Source organism: Setaria viridis, chromosome 3, assembly GCF_005286985.2.
Source record: "Setaria viridis chromosome 3, Setaria_viridis_v4.0, whole genome shotgun sequence".
NCBI classification, from domain to species: Eukaryota; Viridiplantae; Streptophyta; class Magnoliopsida; order Poales; family Poaceae; genus Setaria; species Setaria viridis.
The window spans coordinates 4,722,830-4,748,218 of NC_048265.2; the positions used below are offsets into that span (position 1 = coordinate 4,722,830).

A 25,389-nucleotide genomic window follows, 5' to 3' on the forward strand; every position below is an offset into this window, starting at 1 on the left:
TATCCAAACCAAAAAAAGAGCACTAAATCCTGAAGAAAAATTGACGGCTGGGGTTACAACTTACAAAACGACGCAAAAAAGAACAGGACTACAGGAGCAAAACCATCAGAATTCAGAAGAGCAGCCATATCCATTTACCAGCTTCCTTGGCAGGACCGTAGCATCATTCAGAGACGACATAACGATACCATTACCAGTAAACTTTATACAAGCCAGCATGTTCAGCATACATTATATATAGGACGACCTCGCTTAACATAGCATAACATTGTTCTCATCTACTGCTAACACTAGGAACGATAATTGTCCAAATAGCTTGATATGATATTCTACAAAAAGAGGGCGGCTGCAGATTTCGCCTTAACAGCTCCTGCGGCTTAAGGCGTCATTCCCATGGGCGCAGCCGTCCAGCTTGCGGTTGTCGCACCAACCCAACTGTTGCCACTGTTCTCCCCGGCTTCCTTGCAGATCCGATCCAGCATAGCTAGGAACTCCCTCACTCCAGCAAAAATTCTCAGCATGTGAGCTTCGTCATTGGCCGAACCACCATGGAAGTACTCCACCAACTCCTTCACCGAAGACAGGCATATGCTCTCCTGGGACTGGAGCTTCAGGATCTCCTCCTCAGCTTGCCTCAGGAACGTGCTCATGCTGTTGTGGAAACGCCGAGCGCTCTCGGCTGATGTGACCATGCTGTTCAGCCTCAGCACGTCATGAACCTTCCCGAGCCCCACTCCAAGCTCCGACACACTTCTGCTGAGCATCACTATGTCGATGGACGCAGCTTTCTTCGTGTTGCTCAGCTCAGATGCAAGTTTGGAGACAACCTCAAGGCCGTGCTTCCTGCATTCGGTGTCACACTGCAGACTGTTTGTGTTCGTTTTGTATGTGGCTGACCCATGCTGCATCAAATCATATCCTTCAGGTTTCAAAATTTCCTGGACAACAAACTGCACAAGTGCAGCCTTCCCATCAGCACCTTTCACATCAACAATCTTCAGAACAGTGTTTGGCTCCAAGCCATGTGAACTTGGAGACCCTGCATTGATGCTCATGAAGTTGCCGAAATTCATAACAGCCTCACGGACTTTGTGGAGCAGCCTGCTGCTTCTCATCTCCTGGCAAGCACCCTGGATGAACGCAATGAATATGGCATTCAGACACTAAGACATGATAGTCGAAAGAAGGAAACATCACAAGAAGGTAATATCATTTGTGCACGTATAATCCCAAAAAATCATATGTGGTATGTCTACCCGTGCAACAGAATTTATACAGGAAGTATACATGCTAAAGGCAAAACTCTAGCCAGCATAATCATGTTGTATTTCCCAAAGAACGTGTGTTACCTCAAGAGTAGCATATGACAGCCTTAGCTGATTGACCTCCAAATAGAAACTGGCAATGTAAAGCATGGCATCCACCCTTTTGAACGCAAACGGCACATCCAGTATTGCCTTCACAAAAGACTCAACCGGGCAAAGTCTGGTCAGCGAATCATCCTTGAAATATTTCAGCTTAAGCTCTTCTTCATTGCTGAGGACCATCTGAGCGAGCATCCGCAGTACTTCTACTCCCAAATCATGTGCATTGCCTGTACCCAGCAAAGGAGACATATTGAATTACAGACTACTAAATAAACCTGTACCCAGCAAACGAAACATACTGAATTACTGATACTAAACTGAAAACTAGCATAGAAGATCGAAGAAAGCTGTAATTGATCAGCTTCAGGAACCACAATTTTGCTATGACATAAAAGAAAGAGTGGTGCATCTTAAACAGACAACTTTGTCTGAAAAGGCGAATATGGAACTGCATATGAAGAAATTCAATGGCCGACAGAATGCTCCATCAATACCCTAAATGCAATCTATTTCTAGGAAATTGACAATGCACCTAAAATGAAAGCAGGCTGTGCAACTCTGTTTTTTCGGAATGTATGTCAGTGGAAGGGGCATGACCATGTAGCCGTTGGTAAGGGCCCCAATGTTTATTAAAGGCAATCATTCATGTAACTCGTAATCAACAAGGCACCATGTGATGTTGCACATATGGCCATTGGTACCATCGATTTGAAGGTACCCCCACAAGTAATAAACACTAGAGTACTTTCGATCTTTCATCCATGAAAGATTACAACTTTGGCAGCATTATTCAGAGAAAACTCAACCTGGTTTGCCTGATAGAGAAAAGAGCAATCTATATGTACCTTCCAAGAGGGCGTCCCTCAGTTGCTCCTTGGAAACTCCCAATGCCCCCACAACCATCCCAATGCCATGGCACCTGGGAGCTCCGAGCAAACACACCTGCCTCGGTGCCGCAACTGCCGCCGAATTGTTGAGGTATAGCTGAATCACCTCATCCTTCATGCTGTATACATGCAGGGCAGGCAGTTTGAGAAATCAAATCCAATTCACAACCACAAGTAGAAGAGGGAAAGAGAAGATTTGGCCCTACTGCAAAGAGCTGGGCTTGAGCTTGTCCGAGTGCAAAGGCCGCGACTTGCGCACGTCCTTGTCATCGGAGTCGCCATCATCTGACGAAGCAACTGCTGCTCGAGGAGGCACGGGCACGAAGGGGTTCCACGCGTGCGCCGCCACGGGCTCCGCAGCACCCTTGGGCGGCGATGGCCTCCGTTTAGGGGGCGACGGATTCGGGGCTCGGCCACGCGGCTGGGGGATGGACGGCGGGCGGAAATGGACGGGGCTGGAGCCGAGCGTGGGCGAGGAGGCCGACGGCGACGAGGGAAAGAGCGACGAGGAGGATGCGTCGGCGGCGGCGGCGGGAGGCACGGTGCTGGGGTCGGAGGCGGAGCTACGGGAGGCGAACTCGCCGGAGGGCGGGCCGACACGCGGGAGCGGCGGCAGGGGGCGGAGCTCCGGCGAGCCAGGTCGGAGACTGGAACTCGTCCCCGGGGCCTGCGGTGCCGGCGGCGGGGTGGCTAGGGTGCCGAGGTAGAGGAACTCGGTGCTGGGATTGGACGAGGAGGTGGGCATTGGCGGCGGCTTGAGGCGGCGGCCCTCCTCGTCCCCGTCATCGTCGTCGTCGGCGTTGCTGCGGTGCGAAGCGGCGGCGGAGGAGGGCGCGGCCCCGGAGCGGCCGCGGTGGCGGAGGCGGCGGACGAGATGGATGGAGAGGAGCGCGGAGAGGAGGAGGAGGCAGAGCGAGAGCAAGGAGAGGAGCAGCGCCTGGAGCACGGGGAAGCGGCGGGAGCCGGATGCGCGCGGGGTCGGGGCGACGAGGGTGGAGATGTTGGCCGGGAACGTCGGGAGGCCGCCGTCGCCGGAGGAGGAGGAGGGCTGGGTCTCGGCGGTGGGAGGCGGTGGCGCGGCGACGGCGGGGAAGAAGGGGTTGTTGGTGAAGGGATAGGGGTCGGTGGAGGGGTTCGCGGAGGAGGACGGATACTTGGGCGTCGGAGAGGTGGTGACCGGCGGCGCTGGCGTCGGAGAGGTGGTGACCGGCGTGGGGGGCGGCGCCTGCGCCTGCGCTGGCGGCACGGCGACGGGAACAGGAGTCGGCGGCGTGGATTTATGGCGTGGCGGAGGAGGGGGAGGGGGGATGATGGTCGGCGGCGCGAACGGGGGGCGAGGAGGCGCGATGTGGCGGTGGCGATGGGGAGGGCGCGGTGCCGCCGGCGGAGGCGGCGGCGCAGGCGGGAGCGGGTCGGTTGGCTGGGCGGTGGAGCAGATGGTAGCGGCGGGGAGAAGCAGCAGCAGCAGCAGGGGGAAGAGGAGGCAGGCGCAAGGCGGCGGCATTGCGCGCCGCGATCCGGCCGCCTCCGCCGGCGGTGGCTGAAGGGTGGAGACTGGAGTGGAGAGAGAAAAGGGGGTTCTTGGGCGGCCGGCGGGGAAGCAAACAGCGGGAGCAGGCTGGGAGGTGGTCTGGGTTTTGGCGTGTGCACGCAGACGTAGTGATGATTCTGCGCTACAGCTAGCTGCTAGGCGCTTGTTCCTTGAACACGGAGATGGTGGTGGAGTGGTGCAGGACAGGGCGCTCTGCCGCTGGTTGGCTGCCTCTGGGTTTTGTCTCGGGAACCGGGAGAGAGAGAGGTGGGAATGGGGAAGAGGACACGAGACACGGCCACACGGGTAGTGTGAAGGTCCGAGGCATGGGCCCCTTTTTTTCGAAATTCGGTGCCCTTTTACTTAACAGCCTTTTTACCGGATTTCAAATGTCTTTTCTCTTTCTTTCCTGATCTACGGAGCAAAGGGGCTGTTTAGTCCCCCGAACTCCAACTTTACCACCATGCGAAAAGAAGATTCCCCATCACATCAAACTTGCAGAATATGCATGTAGTACTAAATATAGACGAAATTAAAAATTAATTGTACAATTTTGTTGTACTTTGCGAGACGAATCTTTTAAGCCTAATTAGTCAATATTTGACACTAATTCACAAATACAAACAAAACGCTACAGTGTGCTATAGTACTACAATAGTGATTTTGGACACCCAAATTTAGGCAACTAAACAAGGCCAAAGTTTAGTTCCTATCCAAATGCATTATTAAATATAGATTAATTATAAATTCAATCGCACAGATGGAGGCTAATTTACGAGATGAATCTATTAAATTTAATTAATCCATGATTTGATAATGTGATGCTACAGTAAATATGTGCTAATCATGAATTAATTAGGCTTAACCGATTTATCTCGTGAATTAACCCTATATAATTAGTTTTATAATTAGCTTATATTTAATCCTTATAATTAGCTTCCGAAGATTTGATATGTCAAGTAGTGGACTTGATCCAAACACCTCTAATTGGCTTGCTGTTTCCGAGGGAATTTTTTATTCTATACCCGGCCAGGTGGGCTGTGTTGGACAGAAATAAGATAAAGTTGTATAAAGCCATACTTGTTTTATATTTCCATATAAATTGTTTTGTTGTAAAATTACAAAGTTCCGTTAAAAAACCTCTAGTGCGCACATGCTTAAAACAATCGAGTAATTTTCACACTACCACATACCAAACTAGCCGAAGCTAACCTTATTGATATTTTTCTTTTTGCAAATAGCAAAACTTAGTGGATAAGGTACACAAAGGGAACATATTTTGACTTGTAAGACTTACGGTGAATTTGTGGCAATATTGATAATATGATGGGAGAGAAATAAATGGTTAAAAATTCCATTCTGGATAGCTTTTTCCCTTTCTAAAAACACGGCTCAGTGAAGGAGTATGCTTAATTTATTTATCGATGGAAGGGGAGTGTACGGACGGCAGTGAAGCGGAGATGAGTGAGGGACACCGACCGACACACACAGGTAAAGGTTTGCTCTCTTGGGATTCTCTGACCGATGCAGCCGTTTTGGCGGGAAGCGCTTTACACTACTGGTACATCCATCATCCTCCTGTTTCCTCTCCTCTCTTTGCCACCCTTTCCATTTCACGTTGTTGAACCAGCGATGCTCGCAGTATTTTTTTTTTTTTTGTCCATCTCTATTTCTAAATAAAGGGACCTCAAAGCTATGCATTTGCAAACCTTTTTGCGTTGGCCAAGAAAAAGACCAACAAGGCAATGGCCAATCCATCCCTGATTCCAGCAAGGTGCTAGTGCTCTCCTTGTTTTTTCCTTGTTTTTTCACTTCCCTTCCCTTGCTTGATTGTATTATATTGTATTCTTCTCCTTTTCCAAAGAGAACCGACTAGCTACCTCTTGTCCTCTTCTACGATGGCATCTATGACCAAGGGGCTCCTATCTACCTTCTGGTAGGTGGTTAACCCAGCCCATCAAATAGGCCCACGGCCCACAATTCCAAGCGTATAAGCCGCTACGCATGAGTCACACGTGCAACAGAATGCAGCTGGTAGGTGTAGGTGGTTTTTGGATTTTCGAAATCAAATTGTATTTTTCTTCTAAACCGTGAACTCATTTTCAAATCCATTTAAACTACTATGTTTCTAAGAATTAATGCAACAATGGGATTCAACATGATTGTTTTTGTTGTATTTTAAAACTCAACATTTTAGATGAACTATCTTAACATAATGAATGTAAAAAAAGTTGATGAGTGTCAAAAAAAAATGTTGAGCAAAAATGTTGGTGATTGTAAAAAAAAAGGTTGGTGCCTGTAAAAAAAGTTTTGAGCCATAATATTGGTGAATTTCAAAAAAGTTAAAAAAAATGTTGGTCAATATCAAGAAATGTTGGTGACAATTAAGCTAGATTTTTTAAAGAAATGTTAAGAAATGTCAACAAATGTTGATGGATGTAAAAAATGTTAAAGAAAAATGTTGGTACATGTAAAAGAGTTAAAGGAAAAAAAATTCAAATGTTAAAATTTTGAATTCAAAATTTTTTACGTTCAACATTTTGAAATACAATATTCAAAAATTATTCATATTGGTACTCATTTTGTTAAAATTTTGTATAAAAATATGTTTAAATGTTGTATAAAAAAAGTTGAAATAGTATAGTTGTATAAAAATGTTGAATTTTGAAATAGTATAGTTGAAATGTGGTACTAAAAATGTTGAGATGGTTTATTAGAAATGTTGAATTTTTTTCAGTAATTCAAAAAATACACATATTGGTACTCATTTTGTTACATTAATTATAAAAAATCACGTGGTCCAAACAGTTTTGAAGAAGGATAAATGGTTTAGGAGATAAATGCCATTTGAATATAGAATTCAAACTTAAATCAACGTCCGCACCAATCCACCATCCATCCAACAACATGTTGCCACGTGGGACACCACCATGCTACGCCCGCATTCTGCTATGCGTCCGTGCTAGGCTGCCAGCCAACCCGCATGCATGCGCAATGATACGAGCCGTTCGGAAGTCTTAGTGCGAATCTCCAACACCTGACACCAGTGAATTATTTGGGCCGATGTATCAAGAACAATCAGCCCAGCCCAAGTCTTGATATCCATTTCCTGAGTGCACAGCCCAGCCCAACCTGGCCCATTGTTCATTGGTGGCACCAGACCAGCCACAGATCGGCGGCTCCTCCATTGCAAATTTGCAAACCCTACTAGACAACGGCGGCGGCGGCGGCGGCGGGAGACTGGGACGATCGTGCTCTAGGTCATCGGCGGCGGCGACACGGCGAGTGGACCCGGTGGTAGCCGTTGGCTCCGGGGGGAGTAAGTCTTCTCTTGCCCCGCGTGCTCCGTTGCTCGCTCCCCCTCCTTCGTTCCTTGGTTTCCTTTCCTTGTTGGATCAGATGATGATGATGATGATGATGTGACAGAGCGATTAGATGAGGCCTATCGCGTCTCATGCGATCGCAACACCTCTATGGGAAAACAATTGGTTGGCTGACGACTGCAGCTTTGGTTAAAACACGGGCAATATGTGTGTGCAGGCTGGAGACTGCAATTAAAATTCTAATATTATATTCTTGATGCACTGACTGCTAATTCGCTGGTAATTAGTGTCGTGTCAGGAATTGTTGGTTCAATTCACTAAAATTTTCCTTCAATAGCAAATGTAAATCATGCTGTATGCACATCTCCTTCTGTTTACTATATTGTTTGTTCTGTGTGGATCACTTTAGTTCACTGAATATGTATAAGGCCAAGGCTACAACCCTAAATCTATGCTTGATGTAGTGATGATTAGTCAATTGCCACATGATTGCCTAAAATCACCTTAGGCAACATCAGTTATGCAGCAGTACAACTTGTAAATTGTTCAAAGCTGCCTCAATCACTCGAGTTTTATTCCTTTGCATGCAAAAAGCTACACGATTGTCACCATGCTCCATTTTGTATTCTTGGACGGTGCTCCCTTTTGTATTATACACTGAACCAATGTCTTATATTTCTATTGCGGAATTTTACCTTTGCTTTGATGCTGTTGCCAGTTAATGCAAATCTGTTTAGCTGCTAGTGGAGTCTGTTTGAGAAGGATTCCATGTAATAGATCTTACATTGCCATATGTATCTAGCTTAACCAGATGTCCAGTTCCATATGCCATACCGTAAACTGTTACGTCTGGCTGAATGATATTGCCATGGCACTTGGTAACAGGCTTGTGTGCCTTCATGTCCTGCAGTACGGATGGCGGGATTCAGAAGTCTTGCACCCAAGACCAGGAACCTGGTGGTGGCTGGGGGACTGTCTGCTTTCGTCCTCGGGGTCTACTACTACACCATGAGAGCAGTGGGAGGCACGGATGAGCTGCAGGTCGCAATCGACAAGTTTGAGGAGATGAAGAAGAAGGATGCGGGAAACTCCTCCAACGCAGGATCCTAAACGCATGCTTCAGACTCTGCACCCTTCTTCTGTGTACTGAACTTGGATCTGCTTACATGACAGTTAAGTTCGCCCAAGACCATGCTTCTATGTAATAATTAATGGGTGGTACTCCTATTAGATAGGTCGAGCTTCTGCTTTGATGAAAGCTGTATGTATTTGTTTTCATTCCAAGTAGTGGTTGCAATGTCTGAAATTTCCTGAACAACGATACTAGTATATGGCATGGAGAGACATACATGAACCATAAATTTTGTATTTGCTTGGATGGATGATTGGCCTGTTGCTCCAGCTCTCTGCTGTTGTGGTGACTGGTGGCCACACATTGCACTGCATATTTGTTGCTATGTAAAGGACAAACCTTTTTGGGCCAGGCACCTATGCTAAAACCCTCCTCTTTCTATGCATCAGTTTGGACCAAATTTGGGCTTACTAGAGTTTTTTGTACGATGGGCCACTAGAGTCGGACATCCAAGAGAATGGCAGAATTATAAATCTCTTCTATCTATAAGTTTTTCCTTTTTGAAAGGCGATCTTCGAATTTAAAGATACAGGTACTCGTATCTTGTTTTGTTACAGTTTGGCTTTCTAGAAACGGGACAAGCAGATACGCCTCTCGTAGCTTTCTCATAACTCAGAAAATATATCTTTCCGTTCAAGGAAAAAAGGAGCAGAGATTAAAGATGTATCCTAGTCTACTCTACTAGGATCGATGATCCGACATGCTCTTTCATGCATAAACTATAGCATCGATCATCGTATTAGCATATATGCAATGGTGGCGGCAAGGTAGCTAGCTAATGAGAAGAAGGAAACCTCGATCAAGTTCGCAATCAACTTGGTAAGAGCTACTATGGGGTCGTCAAAGAGGAAGAAGGAGGAGGAGGAGGAGGAGATGAATGGCGGCGACGAAGCCAGCAGCGCCCGCGACGGCCTGTTGTACACGCTGGTGCAGAGGCTGCATGCAGGTGTGCCGGCCGGTGCTGGTCCTCCGCAAGCCGCTCGTCATGTCCTACCTGAGCCGGCAGCAGAACTACCTGGGCATCACGCGCGCAGAGTACGACCGCTGCTTCCGCCGGCCCGGGCTGCTCACCGCCGATGAGCACGGCGGCGTGCACGGCCGCGGGGGGCTGCCGCTGCGGGCGCTGGACCGCCGCGGCGTCCAGCACCGCATGGTGCTCGCCCACCTCAAGAAGACCTACCGGCTCCGCGCCGGGTGGGGCAGGTTCCTCCGGAACGCCGGCGTGCGGCAGGACGACGGCGGGCACGTCGGCGACGTCGTCGAGGTCTGGGCGTTCCGCTCGCCGGCGTGGGGGACAAAGCTCGGCCTCGTGCTCCTCCATTACACCAAGGAGGAGGACGCGCAGATGACGATGGAGATGTCCTCGAGGAGGAGGCGATCGCCATGTCGGCAGCCATCACGCTTGTGTCCATGAAACACAATTAATCATCTACTATATGTTTATCGCGACATGTTGCTCGAGGCTTCATGGACTCCAGGAGAGTTGCAGCGGACAGGGTTAACTGTCGGGGGTGAGGGGTGAGGGCCATACAATTTAGCATGTCAAGGAGCTCAGATGGAATGATGATCCATGTGACTGTAAAATAGGTAAGTGATGCTGGAATGGCCAAGACAATGAAACTGCAGAGCTCCTTTTGTTTCACTGGTTATTGGACCCACTGTTCCCTTGGTCAAGTTGTCCAGTGAGTTAAAGAGATGCAAATAGGAAAGATGCAACCGAGAAGCACATGGCTGGCTTCTATATACGAACCCACCTAATCAAGTTTTCCATCCGTACGACCGTACTAATTCCTGTGTTCCGACGATCATGCATCTATTTTTCTTGCGTCTTTCTAGAATTCTAGTCCTCTGTTTGCCATTTCTTCCACATTCTATTTCTATTTTCCCCCCTCTTCCTCCGTTCCAAATAGGTCCTAGATCATGGCCGCGTTGCCCCATATGAGCCCCATTTAAGACCGCCTCTCGGTCAACTCGTCGACGTTTGGTCTGAGCCCGTCCCAAATGCAAATAAAGACGAGCCGGAGCCACTGGCTCGTTAATCATTTTCTAAAGCATTCGGCAAGAACGTACTGAACATGTATTAATAAAGAAAAATTAAAGTATCTCAAAAAACATTAATGCACAAAAAAACGATCTTTTCAAGAACATCATGACAACCGCCACACATAGCACATCACAAGCAAGATCATCAAAACAACGCATCCTGGAATGTGGATGCGACCTCCTGACAATCCCTCCAAAGATAATTTTTTTGAGGGGAACTACCGCAGGCAATAAGTCGACCTGAACATTTATATTAATATATGAGTTTGGTGCATACAAAATTTGCGAATGAATATGGCGGCAAAGATGTTACTATTGCTCGCTAATCATGGATGTTGCCCAATTTCAAACCAGCCGCCAAGCAGAGACCAAATCTGCAAAACGAACCATTTGTTCTTGTCCCTGTCCTTTTTTTAGATATAAAATCTTCTTGTTGCTCTTCTAATGTTGTTGGGCGTCGACTCAATTTATATCAAGCTGAGCCTAGCCTAACCTGGCCGTTGTCGTTGCTAGGCGCGTCGCCGACATGAGGAGCTTGGGGTGCACCGCCAGAGGGGCCGTCGGTGGCAGGCGGCGGCATAGATGCACCACCGTTGGCAGCAGGGGGTGGTCCAGGGAGGCGGCACATGATTAGCAGCAGGAGCGGTGGTGTTGCCAGACTCAGAGGAGTCGGCGGAGGACATGGCGCACGATGGGGGTGGGAGGGGAGAGCCGGTCGGGGAGGTGCAGTGGAGGGTGGGTGGCGGTGGCGTAGCAGGGGGGCTCTACCTAGGGTTGCATGGAGGGAAGGCGCAGGGAGAGGAGGCCCACAATCTTAATCTCGCGATTCCATGTAGAGAAGTACATGGAAAAACACCACACACTCTAATGAGGAGGTGATCTCTCTATATATGGCCAATATAGCTTGGTGTACAAGAAATACAAGTGTACAAGAAAAAGATAAATACATCCTAAAATACACATATACTTTCTAATAGTCAAGAAAAAGCAAGGCCCGTCAAGCCCCACCTGTCAGAGTCGTAACCGATGCAAATAAATATAAGCAAAAGGAAATAATCGGCGGACTCGAAAACCAAAAGGCGGAAACAGAGCAGGCAGCAGAGCCTCGCCGTCTCGGCGTCTCCATCCTTTTTGATCTCGCTTCCGCCGCCTCCGGCCGACGGGGGAAGACCTCTCCGCTCCCCGGCCATGGCTCCGCTTGCCAACGTGGCCATCATGGTCGGCTCCGGTTCGTTCCCCGCTCCCCTCAAAACCTCCCCTCTGTCCCAGCTTAGCAATGCAAAGGATCGAACCCGCCCGGGGTTTAGTGAGTACTGTAGCTCCTAGGGTTTATTGACTGAGATGCTCGTTCGATTCCGGTCCCGCGGTCTGCATTGGACATAGCGCCTCTAGTCATCGAGTGGGCGGTTCCAATGTTCCATAGATTGGATTGGCTTTGGGGCAGGTTTGAGCTTGGCTTTTCTTTTGTTTTCAGCTACATTTAATTAGCTTAACTGCTATGTTCCTAGTTCCTGATGCAGGCGTCTAATCATTAAGCTTCTTGCTTGTTTATAATTTTGTGTGCACTTTGTCGTGCCTGGATCGGAGGGCAACCTAACGATCTAGTTGTATTGTATTGGAGAAACTTGCCGATTTAGATCGATGATCTACATCCCCTAGATAAGACGGAGTTTTTGCCAGGGCATCCAACAATTCTTTCACTTCTAGTATTTATGCACCATGTGCTTGCAGCCTTTATAGAGTAATGGAATTGCAGTTCCTAGCAAGTAACAGTGTCCAATTTTGCTTGCAGGCATTGCTGGATCGATTCTTACGACCTACACGAAAGTTGGGGATGTATTATCTGGTGGACTCGAAGTATTGTTACATTAATGCCAGATTAACTCTCAAAATAGCACTCATATTTATGCTAGGACTTACCTTTTACACCTTTGCATGTGCTTGCCTATCTTAGTTTGTGAAGAAACATGGGGAAGGTGGTGGGGGCGCGAAGTCTAGCAGCGGCCAAGATACTGCTCAATTGATGTCTCAGGTTTGTCCGTACATGTGCTATTTTTGTCTAGTTCACAGGATGCAGAGTTTCCCCCTTTTTTTGGAATGGCACAGGATAGAGACTTCGAAATGTGCTGTGGTTATTAAAAGGCTCTTGATATTTCAGGTCAACATTCTCAGGGAGGAGATACAGTCATTGACCGTGAGACCAGCTATGGTGGTGACATCTGCTGCAAAATCAGGTCAGTGCTTGTTTATGGTTTCTGGCAACGATATGCACTGTACCTGGCTATTCTTATGATTAGAATCGAGCAACTTTCACAGATTCAAGTTAATGTTACATAGCTCTTGTATGTATGTGTCCAAAGCAAGTGTGCATTAGATGAGATTATGTTCTGACAGTTTTTTTTATTACACTCATGCTTCCTGGTTATTTGAAATGTCTTTATTGGGATTAATTTTTTATACCCAGTAAACACATAGGATCCAATAACAGCCACTCCTCTATAGTCTGTACAATTCTGATTGAAGTCTTTGAATAATTGTTATCTTACCTTCTTCTGTAGGATCTGGTGCATGTACTGTAACAGCAGTCGTCGTTGCTGGGGTTGTTGGCTATGCATACATAAAGTGGAAGGTAAAATTTGATTCTTTCACCTTTTTATCAAAATCTACAAACCATGAAGATCAAATACCATCTGAGATGAATTTAGTTTCAGCATTAGTTTATTACACCCATAACTCAAACAACCCTTTGGTACCAGTTACCCATCACGTTTGACAACTGTAGCTAGTATCTGAAGTTCGTGCATTAATGTACAGGGCTGGAAACTCTCTGATATGATGTTTGTGACAAAGCGTGGCTTATCCGAAGCTTGCAATGTTGTTGGTAGCCAGTTGGATCAAGTTTCAGATGCTGTTGTTGTAAGTTTTATCTTAACTTATTTCTGTTTTCACCTCTGCTGCATGCAGACTGTATTATGCCACCAAAATTTCAGCTAAAATATAATTCTCTGGTTATCACTGTTCAGGTTACAAAGAAACATCTAGCTGGGAGGATTGACCTTGTGGATAGTAGTTTAGATGAAAACAAGCAGATCATCGAAGGCACAAGGGATCAGGTTGGGACCCTTTTGCCGCATACCATCTTTGTTTATCTGGTTTTGATGCATTTTGAAGTTGGATAATGATACAGAGCTTATTTGACTTGTAGGTTGCAGTCATAAATATGGATCTAAGTGCTTTCCAGGAGGATTTACAATCAGTTAATCTTGTTGTTCAAACTTTGGTACGCACCTTGCACTGTGATACATTTAATTTTTACCTTGTTGATCATTATTATCATACACAGGTGCACTCATGTTCCTTATATCTTATGCAGGAGTCGAAGATGGGGCGCCTTGAATCCTCTCAGGTAAGGAGAAGTCATGGCATGACCATTTATTGTATTCCCTCAACAGATTGAGCATGTAACTAATGTTATCTGCTTATAAATCCTGTCAGGATCAAACAGTAGATGGAATACATCACTTGTGTGAGTTCACCCGAAAATTGGAACCTGCCAAGAATGGCAATGTTGGCCAGGCAAGTCGCATAGCCTGTGTTACTCTTTGATGACATGCTTGCACCACTCATTCTGAAAGGTGTTTTGGATTTCAGGTACCATCATCCATTCCTGCAAGCATTGGATCTTCCTCGGAGCGAATTGTGAGGGTAAGGACTTGAGACCTTCGGATTATGTTACCATTATTTGTACTTTCTGTAGTCATATGTTGTCATATGTTGACTACTGGTTTTTTGTGATTGCAACAGGCTACTTGTTTGCCTCGTCCTGCTCCACGCCTAGCTCTGGAAGAAATCCCACTTGTAGCTGAATCACCTAGAGCAGAGTCACCCCAGGTTTCATCCGCAGCTGAATCCTCTAGAGCAGAGGTATTGCAGGTTTGGTTTGGTTCAAATCTTTATTTGGTTGATGATTGTGTCAGCTGCTTTGGATGATTTTAACCAGTGCTTGACATTTGCAGGAGCAAAAGGGTGTTGGCAGCCGAACATGGTCTACAAGCAGTGAAGGATCCTCACATGTCATGTCGTCCTCAACTGAGGCTAGCATGAACACAGCTAAGCCAACAAGCTCAAGTCGATTCAGTGGGCTGCGGCTACCTGGGCTTAGTTTTCTTGGGGCTTCTTCTACTTTAAGTTAACGGTAACATTGGAAATGCCCCATGCCATAGCATAGCTTTGTGGTCGTTGTGGTAGCAAGGAAGAAACATGATAACAATACGGGTGGGTGAGACCCTCCACCCTTTTCTCCAAATTTTGTAGAAACAAATCTTCTCTGTATATCTAGCATCCATGGGGCGAACATGTCTTGCATTGACAGCAAAGAAAGAGATCATTGTTTATGTTTCTGTGCATATGCATTACTCCATATATGAATCTGGATCAATGGATGATGATGAGCTTTAACTCCATATATGAATCTTGATCAGTAGAGTTTTTGTACCTGTAGCATAGCATTGCCCTTTTAATGACAAGAATGGTTCATATGCAATATGCACACACACCACAATGGATCACAATCATGCACCAGATTCTTGTTTCTTCCTCCAGTGCCTGTGGGTGAAGGCTCCTATGTCTCCACCGCTCCATCAAGAAATGGTTCCCTGACCCAAGAGGATATATCATCTCTCCCTCAGAAGGCGATTTAATGCTGATTTTTTTTCAATCCACTGATGAGGTTGTTTATCCACTAATAAAATACTAAATTTACACCTAGTGGCAGCAAAGCTATACTATTTCAATTTATAAAAAGATAAAATGTCTGCGCCAATATAATGTTCTTTGAAAACACCAGTATATAGATTTTGAAGCAAAAATTTCCTCCCAGAACAGAAAAAGTAACTTGCCACAACCGCCCCCTATATTCAGCTCTCCTGCCATCTGATTTGACCAATTCTTCTTTTCTCCAAGTCCACGTCCATAATTCCAAAAAGATCAAACTAGTTAGACACCATCACTTTTGCTGCTGAAAAAGCACCTCACCCTCTGCGTGCCTTTTCTGTCTTTAATTAGACAAGCTTTGATATGTTTGTTACACACATTGATAAATCACAAGTCCAGTTGATCGAGAATTCGATACCCAAGCTTTGATATGTTTGTTACAGAGAATCTCCTGTAGTTCAGAAGAACTGTCCTTTTGCTGGATCACTGATGCCCTTTTGACCCTGTACTTGGAATAACATTCGGTGAATATATCTGAAGATGCATGCCCAAATGGTTTTGTCGGCAGTTCAATTTTTTTTTTCCCAAAAGCGGAAAGCAAACGAAATCACTTCCTGGGCCATGCTTTTGATTATCGTCGCGCGAATTGGACCTGGCCGTGGGAATCCCTGACGAAGTAAACACAAGCTGGACCGAGTAAAAACTGCAGAGGAATCTTTGAAATTGTAACTCTGGAATGCTACCAACTGCCAGGAAAGACATGTTCCAAAAAGTTCTTTTCGGTACTTCTTTTCAGCCGTTGAAAGGATTAAAGCCGCTTTGTGTTTGTGGTTTCTGGTTTCAGTTAAGAAAGGCTCCCCTATCGGGTTGACTGACTATCTACAACACTAAAACGTTTTCCAGTGGATTTATAGAGCCAATTCTTAAGCTATTACTATTTCTCGCGCTAAATGCGACTGATTGCGTGCATGCTCGATCTAGCAACAATATCGGGGGCAAGATCCCCACCTACATTTCATTCGTTGATCAAAATACATGGATACCTGGCATTCCAGGGTGAGATTACATCAATTTGGTTTATACTGAATGAAAATTAAGAAAAGGACACTATACTGCTTTGGGAGGAGCAGGCGCCTAACCAAAAGGCGAAAGCAAACCAACCGCGGGTGGGGCGGCGCTTTGCCATGCTCATGCATGGCCAATGCTCATCATCAGCCAGAACAAAGCATCAGCCATGGGCCATGGCATGCAGCTAGCACACACCCAGGCACGCCACACTCCCCGTACAAGTACTCTGGCTGGCCAGCTCGTGCATGCGCCAACTTCGATTGCCCGACCAGCGTGATGAGCTGATGATGACGAGAGAGAAAAAAAAATGACTGCAAAGGGCTCACGAACCTGCAGGGCCCAGCATCATCGTGCATGTCATGTGATTATGTGATCGATGTGCCTACGTCTTTTTGGCGTACGCGTACGCGTTCGTGTATGTGTATGCATGTACCAAGCCAGACTGTCTGTCATGTAAAGATAGCCTTTGCAAGTAAAAGATTTTACGAAGGATCAGGGACGGTAAAGATCAAAATGTCAAGAGCTGGTAGAATTGGTCGTTCCTTCTGCAATTTGTTGGTGAACTTTTCTGAAAGCAAACGTACACAGAGCGGTGTTTACTTGAGTTATTTTGGATCACTTGCATTGTACATTTTTCTCCTTGCATTATATTGTACCATGCTGCAGGTTCGATCACGTGTCTATCAAGCTAGGGGCGGGCCTGTTTATTTGGCTTTTGTGTCTTGGGTGAAAAAAAACACTAAAGCTAAAGGTGGATTTTCCAAAAGCCACCAAAGTTACCGTATAATAGCAAGAGATAATAAGATAGTGGGGGGCGTGCTTTTTGTCGTCGTTGGCTTTTGTTAGTTGAGTTCTGAACTTGCCACCACCAAAGCTGAAAAGGAGTCTCAAAGTTTTGGAACAGACCAAATGAACGTCGAAAACTGAACTATCAGCGTTATTGGTGTTTATATACAATTCTCAAACCAAAATTAAAATCTTGTCTCAAAACATCTTGACTTTAATTTCAATATTGAAGCTTGTAGTACCTTAGACAGCAATGTTTTTTTCCCCATTTTGGATTTTGAAAAATCAAAATCCGTTAAATTTATTAGAGATGTTTCGAAATTTTAATTCCATTTGTTTTATGCACAGTCAAGGTGATTTAAAGAAGTATTCATTTGAAGGTGCAGAAGTCGAAGCTATCTCAACTCCATATTCTCTTCAAGGGAAAAAAATGATCGATTGAATTTCACATCGTTATTGTTCAAAGCAAATTAAAAAGTTCTGGCACAAAAACAAAACCTGGAACCATACAAACGTATGGTGCAGTGATTTTTGCAGGTTTGAAATGTAGCATAGGAGTGGCAGTCAAGCAGAAGCTGGCCTATACAGCCAGGCACGCAAAGTGAGGATCTGGAACTTTGGGAGAGAAGGGTTTAGTTGGAATAATTGATTGGTTTGCCCCAGGTTGTCGGGAGCCAAAGGCAGCGCTTGCTTAGCATCGGAGACAGACAAGGCATGGCATGGCATCCCCTGATCCGATCCCTCCTGCTTTCTTGGCATGGTGTGAAGTGTGAACCTGAACCCAATCCTTGTCCATAGACGAAGATAAGAATCACACGGCTGGCAGTGACCCAAACCCCGCGTCGGTGCCGGATCCATCCAGGGCCAAGGAATAAACGAACATTCGAATTTTTGCAGCGAACTGCACGTTTCCGTTTACTGAACTCCAAGAAAAAGATGTTTGTGCGTGTGTCATACAAAGTGATCGAGAAACAACAGCACCATCAACAATTTCATCAACATTGAACGATGGATCGGCTTCGCCATGGCCACTCAAATTCTACATTAAATTTACCTCAAATTGATGACCAAACTAAACCAACAATCCAAATACGACGTAGATATATATGTCCTCGTGGTAAACCAAGTGATTTTCGCGCTCCGGGCCAAGCATGTTTCTCTCGTCGCGGTCGCGGCGCGTCGCCATCGTCCCATGCTCATGCATGCATGCGGCCACGGACAACACGGATCCCAGTTTCCCAACCAAATTCAGCAAGCCGGCTAGCCGCGGCGGCGCAGGTGGCCGCAGTAGTCCGGCGTGGCGGCGGAGGGCTGGAGCCTGAGCTGCTCGTAGAACTTGCGGATGAAGTCGTCGGCGTCGGCGTCCACGCGCTCGTTGCAGCACCCGTCCTCCGGCACGGCGGGGAACGGCGAGTCGGTGACCCGCAGCGGCCGGACCCCAGCGGGGCTGCGGCCCAGGATCCACGCCACCATCGGCGACGGCGTCGCGGTGGCCACACCGCTCGCCGGCACGGCGGGGGTGCCCCCGCCGGCCTCCACCTCGGCGCTGAGCATCTCGAACGCCCGCGCCACGGCCGCCGCGTCCAGGCCGCCGTACTCGCCGCGCGCGCCGCCACGGCCGCCGCTGCGGCCCTTGAAGGGGAAGAGCCCGTAGTGCTGCGGGTACGACGGCGTCGTGGTGCAGCTGAACTCCACCTCCCGCGGGTGGCCGTAGAACGATGCCAGCGAGGACGAGGACGCCCTGGACGCGCCGTAGGAGGTGAGGTGGCCGTGGCCGTGGCCCGCCGGGTGGGCGAGGAGGCCGCGCAGCGCCCTGCCGGCGAGCTTGCCGCGGCCGAGGAGGAGGTGGACGTCCATCATGATGCGCTTGCGGGAGAGGCCGCGGCGGAGCATGTGGCACACGGCGAGCACCACGTGCCACAGCCGCCGCGCCAGCCCGGGCTCCATGGGCCGCCGCGCCGGCGTCGTCGCGAGATCCATTACCAGCAACCTCTCTATGGGAAGCAGATCGAATAATTCCGAGGATCGACGATGTGTCTGCACAACTGGACAGATCAACCTGACAGGCGAAGCTGGATTTATTGATTTCTTGGAGCTTGAGAGGAGTCGATTAGGTAGATGATCTTGGGTTGATGGAATGGAATGCGTAGGATGGGGGAGGAGGGGGAGGTATTTAAGGGAAGGAAAGGTGGCAATGGCCCCACAAAAACACAACTTAATTATCCCTGCTTGGATTTGAGAGTTTCTAATTGGCCACCACTGTTAGTCTGTTACTATTAACACTGCCGCCATCAGTTCCCATTTTGAGTTCTCAACAATGGAATAGTGGTTTGAATTGGTACAAGTGACACTGATTGCTGCAGAGTATGAACAGCTAAATAAAGGCTGATCCTTTAATTTGGTGGTGTGTGAAGTTGACACAAGAAATTTGCATAAGTCGGTTGGTGGAGCGGTTATTTTCCAAAGCCTCGCAAGTCAAGTCTCAAAAGGATCACTTTGGAGAATATGTATGTCCACAACCAAGTCAATGGGAGTTCGTGGGAAATGGCGGCGGAAACAAATTAACGAGGAAGACAGACTAGGCCAACAAAAAGAAAACACCAATTTTTTAAACATCATTCTAGCTTGTAAGGAAAAAAAGACCTAGTTTCCAAAAAAAAAAAGAAGAGAAGACCTATGAATAATTAAATAATTACACAAGTATATATAGCTTGTGCTCTACAAATAATATATACAAATAAAAAAGAGTTCATGTGCTATACATTATTTATACAAACAATATTAGTACAAATGCATTTACTCATATATCTTCTTAACGACGCCTTAAAGAATTAAAGATCTTTTTAGGGCTAAGACTTGAAGAAATGTTCCAACTTTGATATACATAATCGAGGAGACAAATCTTTGCTTACCCAATAAAACAAAGATTGACAAGCATTCCATCATACCTTTGGCAAGATCTAAATACAGTACATATAACTGGTCAAAAAGAGGACATACAAGACGCCTGTTTTGTGCTCCAATGCTCACTAAAAGCTAATCTTATTCCTTAGTGAGCAAGTGAGGAATTTCTCTCCTCCCTCTCCTCCTTTAATTAGTTTCTTTTCCTTCTTGATTATTGCACTTGTGTTCTTGGCTTTGTCTAAAGCTGGTCATCGATCAGCTCGGAGCTCAAGACTCAAAGAGACAAAGACCATGGCTTTTCCACACAGGCAATGCTGAACGAGGTCACTTTTGGTATAGGGAATAATATGCCTGTGTACATACTGGTCTTTCTAGCCAACTGCAGGGTCCAAAACAAACTTGAAGTAGACGCCTTAACCTTTTCTTTTGAACAACATCATGATTAGTGAAGCTACTACGATTTTCTCTCAAGCGATATATAGGAGGCTCGATCTAGAGATTATATGTGTTGAGTATGAAAACCATTTTGCAGGATATTTTCTTAAATTGACTTATGTGTTCTTTTACATACCTTTTTATTTGTTGTTACGAACCAATCGTATTCTTAATTCCTATCATCATGACATTCTGGATCCGCTAGATTCTCAAGGGCACAACCTTCAATAGATGACGTCGATTTCAGTACTCCATCTGTCCAAATTGTAGATCGTTTTAACTTTTCTAGGTTCATAGATGTTTGTATGCACCTAAACATAGTGTATGTCTAGATGTATATAAACATCTATGAACCTAAAAAAGCCAAAACGACCTCTAATTTGGAACGGAGGGAGTATAAGTTACATCAGTGAAGTACCATTTTGAATGGAGGAGTTCTAAAAGTATTTGGAACATTCCTGCTACTAAAGTAGAGTTACTAACAATTATTCATCCTTTTTCTCATAACAAAATTTCAGAGTAATATATCATGTTTTTGAAGGAAAAAGGTCTATATATGAAGATTTGATATGAAACTGGTACAAAAGTTAGTGTGGGTGTATGGTCATATTAGTTATCATGAAATTAATTGTAGCCCAACATCAAGTAATAAATATCCCTACTTCGATTGTAAATGTAAAAGTGTGTGGGTCGCAAGATGGAATGAAATGTATCCCCAATGCAACAAAATCAAGAAGCAATTATGCAGTGCAAGAAAATTCATTTTGATATATCAATATAAACTGACTTTGCAAACTGCTTACGTTGCAGTGTGCTATATATATATATAATATACTATACATGTACACAGCTTGCTCTGTACCAGAAATGAACACAACCAAATCGATCTGTCACATCAGATTTCATCGAGATTTATATTAACATATCTGATCCATCTTATCCGTTGGAAAGACTAAGATTATATATGCAGAGTTGGACGCAAATTGGCCAGATCAGATGGTGGGGTAGTAGGTCTGGTGCGCAAGTGGGCTGGTGCTCTCCCCAAACATGATGTCCCCTCTGATGGTGGTAGAAATTAGAAGAAAGGCAACACACAAACAAAAGGCAATCCACAATCTCTACGTTTATGAACTTTTGCCAAACCAGGCCCCTTTGCTTTCCTCCCACTGTGGCCAGCCCCTGTTTGATAGCTATCACACTGCTTGGTACTATTCAATTTACCAGAACCTCGTTTGCGTAAAAGGGTAAATGTTAGGGGGTTTCAATTACATTTTGTGTGATCTTGTCAAAACCCTCCAACACCGAGAATTAGCTTAGTTAGCCTTATGTGTTGCTCGGTCGGGCTGGTATTTTTTGGAGTGAGTGGTATGTTTCAATTCATCAATTGTTCGAAACGGTTTTTAAAAAGGGGTTTCAGCCCTAGTGAGAGCATGTTTAGTGTATCTTGTCACTGATGTGTACATATATAATTGGAACTTCTTGCGCATCGGTAACATATAAGTTTACTTGAGTTAATACAAACAAAATGTTGAAGATAGCTATTTATTCAGCTGTTGACAAATTCAAGCGAAATGTTGCCCAAAGTAGTGCACTTCTCTTGCTTTGGCCTTTCCAAAAGGGATGAAGAAGACAGAAACGCTACAAGGTTGAAAGGAACAGTAATCAATTTTCTGTTTTCCTATGGCAATTATTTGTAGCTCTAAGCTTTCCACAGAGAATGCCAAACCATGCACGCGGAACCAGCTTTGTGATGTCTTTTCAAATAAGCAGCAACAACTTTGTAAAATGGACAGGATCATAGGAGTGATAGCTTTGCCACCAAGATATTGATATACAACTTTCAACAGCTAGGCAGCTTATTGACATATTCCTTACAGGTCTAAAGTCCTAAGATATGCATGTACAGCTACGTTATTTGGGCCACAAAAGTTTCCATACACTTTTATGTGCAATAAATCATATGTATAACAAATAGGATTTGTAAATAGAAAACTGTTTTTTCTTGAGCAGTAATGGAAAGATCTATGGCTATTCAACTAATGAGAGAAACAAAAGTATCTCATAGTTCAAGGAGTTGCCAGCAGGCTAGGAGAAACAATAGCAACAAAATTACTTTTTAAAATAGTCATAATAAGAATGTAGATATAGCAACAAAGGGCAAACAAAGTATGTGGAATATGACCAATCATAGGAGTTACCAGGATCCGTGAAATGTTTAAGGCACCGTAATTATTTTGTTTTCTAGATCCAAGTTAGGCTGGAACAATTGTGACCGTGGACAGGCATGGCATCTTGTTAAAAATTGACCTTTTGGGATTAACTATTAAGTATGTAGCTAACAAATTGCACCCACCAAACAAGTTGCCGACGTTATTTTTTTCCGTGGTTAAACACATGCTTGATAGCTGTATGATCATATATAAATTTTTCGTCCAAAACTCAAATAATTATATACAGTAAAGATAGGAATGACATGCACTGTTAGCTGTTGTGGATTGAGCTTATCCATAAGCTGCACTTTGCTAATAATTTGACAGTAAAATAACAAGGCGGTCTTTTCTCCTTTATATATGCAAGTATATTTTGGTGCACTTTGCTTTCTGTCCTGCTTTTCCCTATTTGAGACTAAATTACTCCCACTAAAGCCTAGCTCTCCTGAGGTGGGTTTGGTTGGGCTTGCCTTTTCATCATATGAAAGTTTTGTTGCCATTAGCAAAATATAAACATTATCTCTAGGCCTGGTTTGCATGTCATGTAGTGGGAACTAAAGCTACAAAGAGAATCAGTAAGGTCACACAAGATGGAACTCCTCAGGTAATGGGGCATTGTCACTAGCTCTCACCAGCCAAGTGCTTACACAAGGAGGATCCCACGCACTGTTCTCCCTAGCTCTCGGGGTCTCCACTAGTGAAAGTGGAAGAGAAAGGCTGCCATCTTTAATTCATACACACATAGATCATGTTCTTTTAGCTTCTTTTAATAGTTTCTTCTTTCTTGGCAACAAGATAGTGCGCACTTACAGATTCGTGAATATACTTTCGTACATCGAATTAATTAGTACTAATTAGTACTTCATCCGTTCCAAATTGTAGGTCGTTTAAGCTTTTTAAGATTCATAGATATTATTATGCATCCAGATAGAGTGTATGTCTAGATGCTAAAACGACCTACAATTCGGAAGAATGGAGGGAGTCCTTAATACTTGTAGGTTGGTAACTGTTTATATTGTACAAAAAAGATGCAAGGATCCTTACTAATTGTTTTGATAGTTTTAGTTTTCAAGATCTGCACGATGCACGCATATTCTCGCTCATAGCAAAACATTGGTACTACTTAGTTGGACTTAACTTGTGCTATATCAGATTAACCACGGTTCACATGGTAGGAGCAACAAAAAATAAAACAAAAGCAACAACAGCCTTTTTAATTTTTTTTACAGTACGAGAATTGTCGTTCTTCATCCAACATGTTACATATATGCTTTAGTGTATAGTAATGCATGGATTTTATTTTTGCGTCATCGTCATTATGCACTACCAAGAAAGACACACATTTGGTCCATCATACGTAGGCAAGTGAATTGGTCCACAAACCTTGTCTTTTAATGTTGATGTGGTTTGCAGTCTTGCACTGAAAAGGAGATTAAATGGTAAAAGGAGGCAGCAAATACGTGGAGGAGGATTGAACAGGGAAAGGACCGTGACCCCTGATATCTTTTCTGCCTTTTTTTTCAGGGCTAGGCCAAATCCATCCCTGAATCTTTCTGGCTCTAGTAGTGTGACTGTGCGTCTGGGCGTTTAAAGCATTCATGTGCACGATTTACAGGTGTTTTTTTTTAATGAAACCACCAGAACATAATGTGTTATCTATCCACAAAATTTCACTTCTCATCTTACAGTTAGAAAGGTTACTATAATTATTTGTCTAGAAAAAGGAATCATATTAGTGTTGCAAGAAGTCATGGCACCACATGACAGAGTAATTATACAATGGATCCGCTCCTGACTTAATCACTCTCTCTATATAAGCACTTGAGCAGCATATAGGAGCCAGGATCCATTGATCTCAAATCACTGAAAAAGACTACTCATTTCAAGAAATTTATCAGTTATTCGTAAAACTGACGACGAGCATCGGTTAAGTACGTGTCAAGCTATCATTCATGCATGCAGAGAAACTAAAGAGCAAGGAGAGAAGAAGATGCTGGTGAGTGACAGTGGAGCATCGGTTAAGTACGTGTCAAGCTACCATTTCTTGCACCAATCAGCAGCGCCCAATAATGTTCACGAAAAGGGGTCTGAATCTGGGTGACACTTGGCTGTCATGGGCTCATGTCTCGGCTCTGTAGAGGGTCGATCGATGGGGATTCACCCGTGGCAGGGAAAAGGAAAGAAAGCTGCCGCCGAGCGAGCTAGGTCACGGGGATAAGGACTAGACGGCGCCATGGCCATGGAGCTCTTCCCTCTCTGTGGCTGCTGGTGGTTAGAAAGGGACGGGAGCTGGGGGAGAGGGAGAGGGAGACGCGGCCGGCCGGGCCTAATGATTTGAGTGACTTGGGCGCGCCGCGCGCCAATGGAAAGCACCAAAGGTGGCGAGAGCTTTGGAAAAAGAGACGAAAAAAGGTTATGAGAGGGCAACCAGCGAGCTTAGTTGGAGGACGCTTTTCCCCGTTGGTATTTTGCAAAGTGAACGCTGGATTTGGTCCACTGCGGTGTGCCTTTGGTGTACATCAGTAAATGTACCTGCTTCAGCCTTCAGAAGCTCAGCAGGGTTTAGTGTATTGTGTGGCTTCTCTATATATGCTTTATGAAGGGAATTATCAACAAATGGATACTACTAGATCCAGATTTCTTTTGGCAGGGTACTGGGAAGAAGAGGAAGTAAGTAACCCATGTGTATACTAGGTACCTGAACTCTTAGTTGCTGAGATGCATTCTTAATTAGTTGTTTTCAAGCAGCAATACACCCCTTTTTTTTTTGCCAGATCGCTAACTGGTGAGCGGGGAGGGAAATGAGATTATAGGACAGGAAATGATGCTGGCATCGATGTTTCAGGTCCTTATTTTTTTTATTCAAGTATGGGTATATATATGCAGTTGAAACCAGATTGAAATCGGTATATATTTCTGATCAAATTTTCTATAAATTTAGGAGTTTGAAATTTGACCAATTCTAAATGACCTCAACAATTAACTGTGGT

At 45.1% G+C, this 25,389-nt stretch overlaps 3 protein-coding genes across 4 annotated transcripts; 1 reads left to right on the top strand and 2 right to left on the bottom strand.

The window, feature by feature from the left end:
* Window positions 1-166: 166 nt before the first annotated feature.
* LOC117848406 (formin-like protein 14) lies at window positions 167-4,041 on the bottom strand. The gene is made up of 4 exons (XM_034729808.2): window positions 2,461-4,041; window positions 2,213-2,373; window positions 1,350-1,594; window positions 167-1,130 (listed from the first exon to the last, which is right to left on the bottom strand). The coding sequence occupies exons 1-4, from the start codon at window positions 3,756-3,758 to the stop codon at window positions 378-380; spliced, it is 2,457 nt and encodes an 818-aa protein (XP_034585699.1). The 5' UTR covers window positions 3,759-4,041; the 3' UTR covers window positions 167-377.
* Window positions 4,042-11,342: 7,301 nt separating this feature from the next.
* LOC117847682 (uncharacterized) lies at window positions 11,343-14,683 on the top strand. 2 transcript variants are annotated; one of them, XM_034728930.2, is made up of 13 exons: window positions 11,343-11,511; window positions 12,076-12,140; window positions 12,238-12,315; window positions 12,442-12,517; window positions 12,842-12,912; window positions 13,098-13,199; window positions 13,307-13,396; window positions 13,489-13,563; window positions 13,657-13,689; window positions 13,779-13,859; window positions 13,935-13,988; window positions 14,088-14,216; window positions 14,300-14,683. In XM_034728930.2, the coding sequence occupies exons 1-13, from the start codon at window positions 11,472-11,474 to the stop codon at window positions 14,474-14,476; spliced, it is 1,071 nt and encodes a 356-aa protein (XP_034584821.1). In that variant the 5' UTR covers window positions 11,343-11,471; the 3' UTR covers window positions 14,477-14,683. The 2 variants fall into 2 exon arrangements, with proteins under 2 accessions (XP_034584821.1, XP_034584822.1); XM_034728931.2 differs by having other exon boundaries at window positions 14,088-14,207.
* A 3,144-nt stretch (window positions 14,684-17,827) lies between these two features.
* LOC117847573 (uncharacterized) lies at window positions 17,828-19,167 on the bottom strand. The gene has a single exon (XM_034728796.2). It carries the CDS (start codon window positions 18,828-18,830, stop codon window positions 18,111-18,113), a length of 720 nt encoding a protein of 239 aa, XP_034584687.1. The 5' UTR covers window positions 18,831-19,167; the 3' UTR covers window positions 17,828-18,110.
* Between the last annotated feature and the right edge of the window lie 6,222 nt (window positions 19,168-25,389).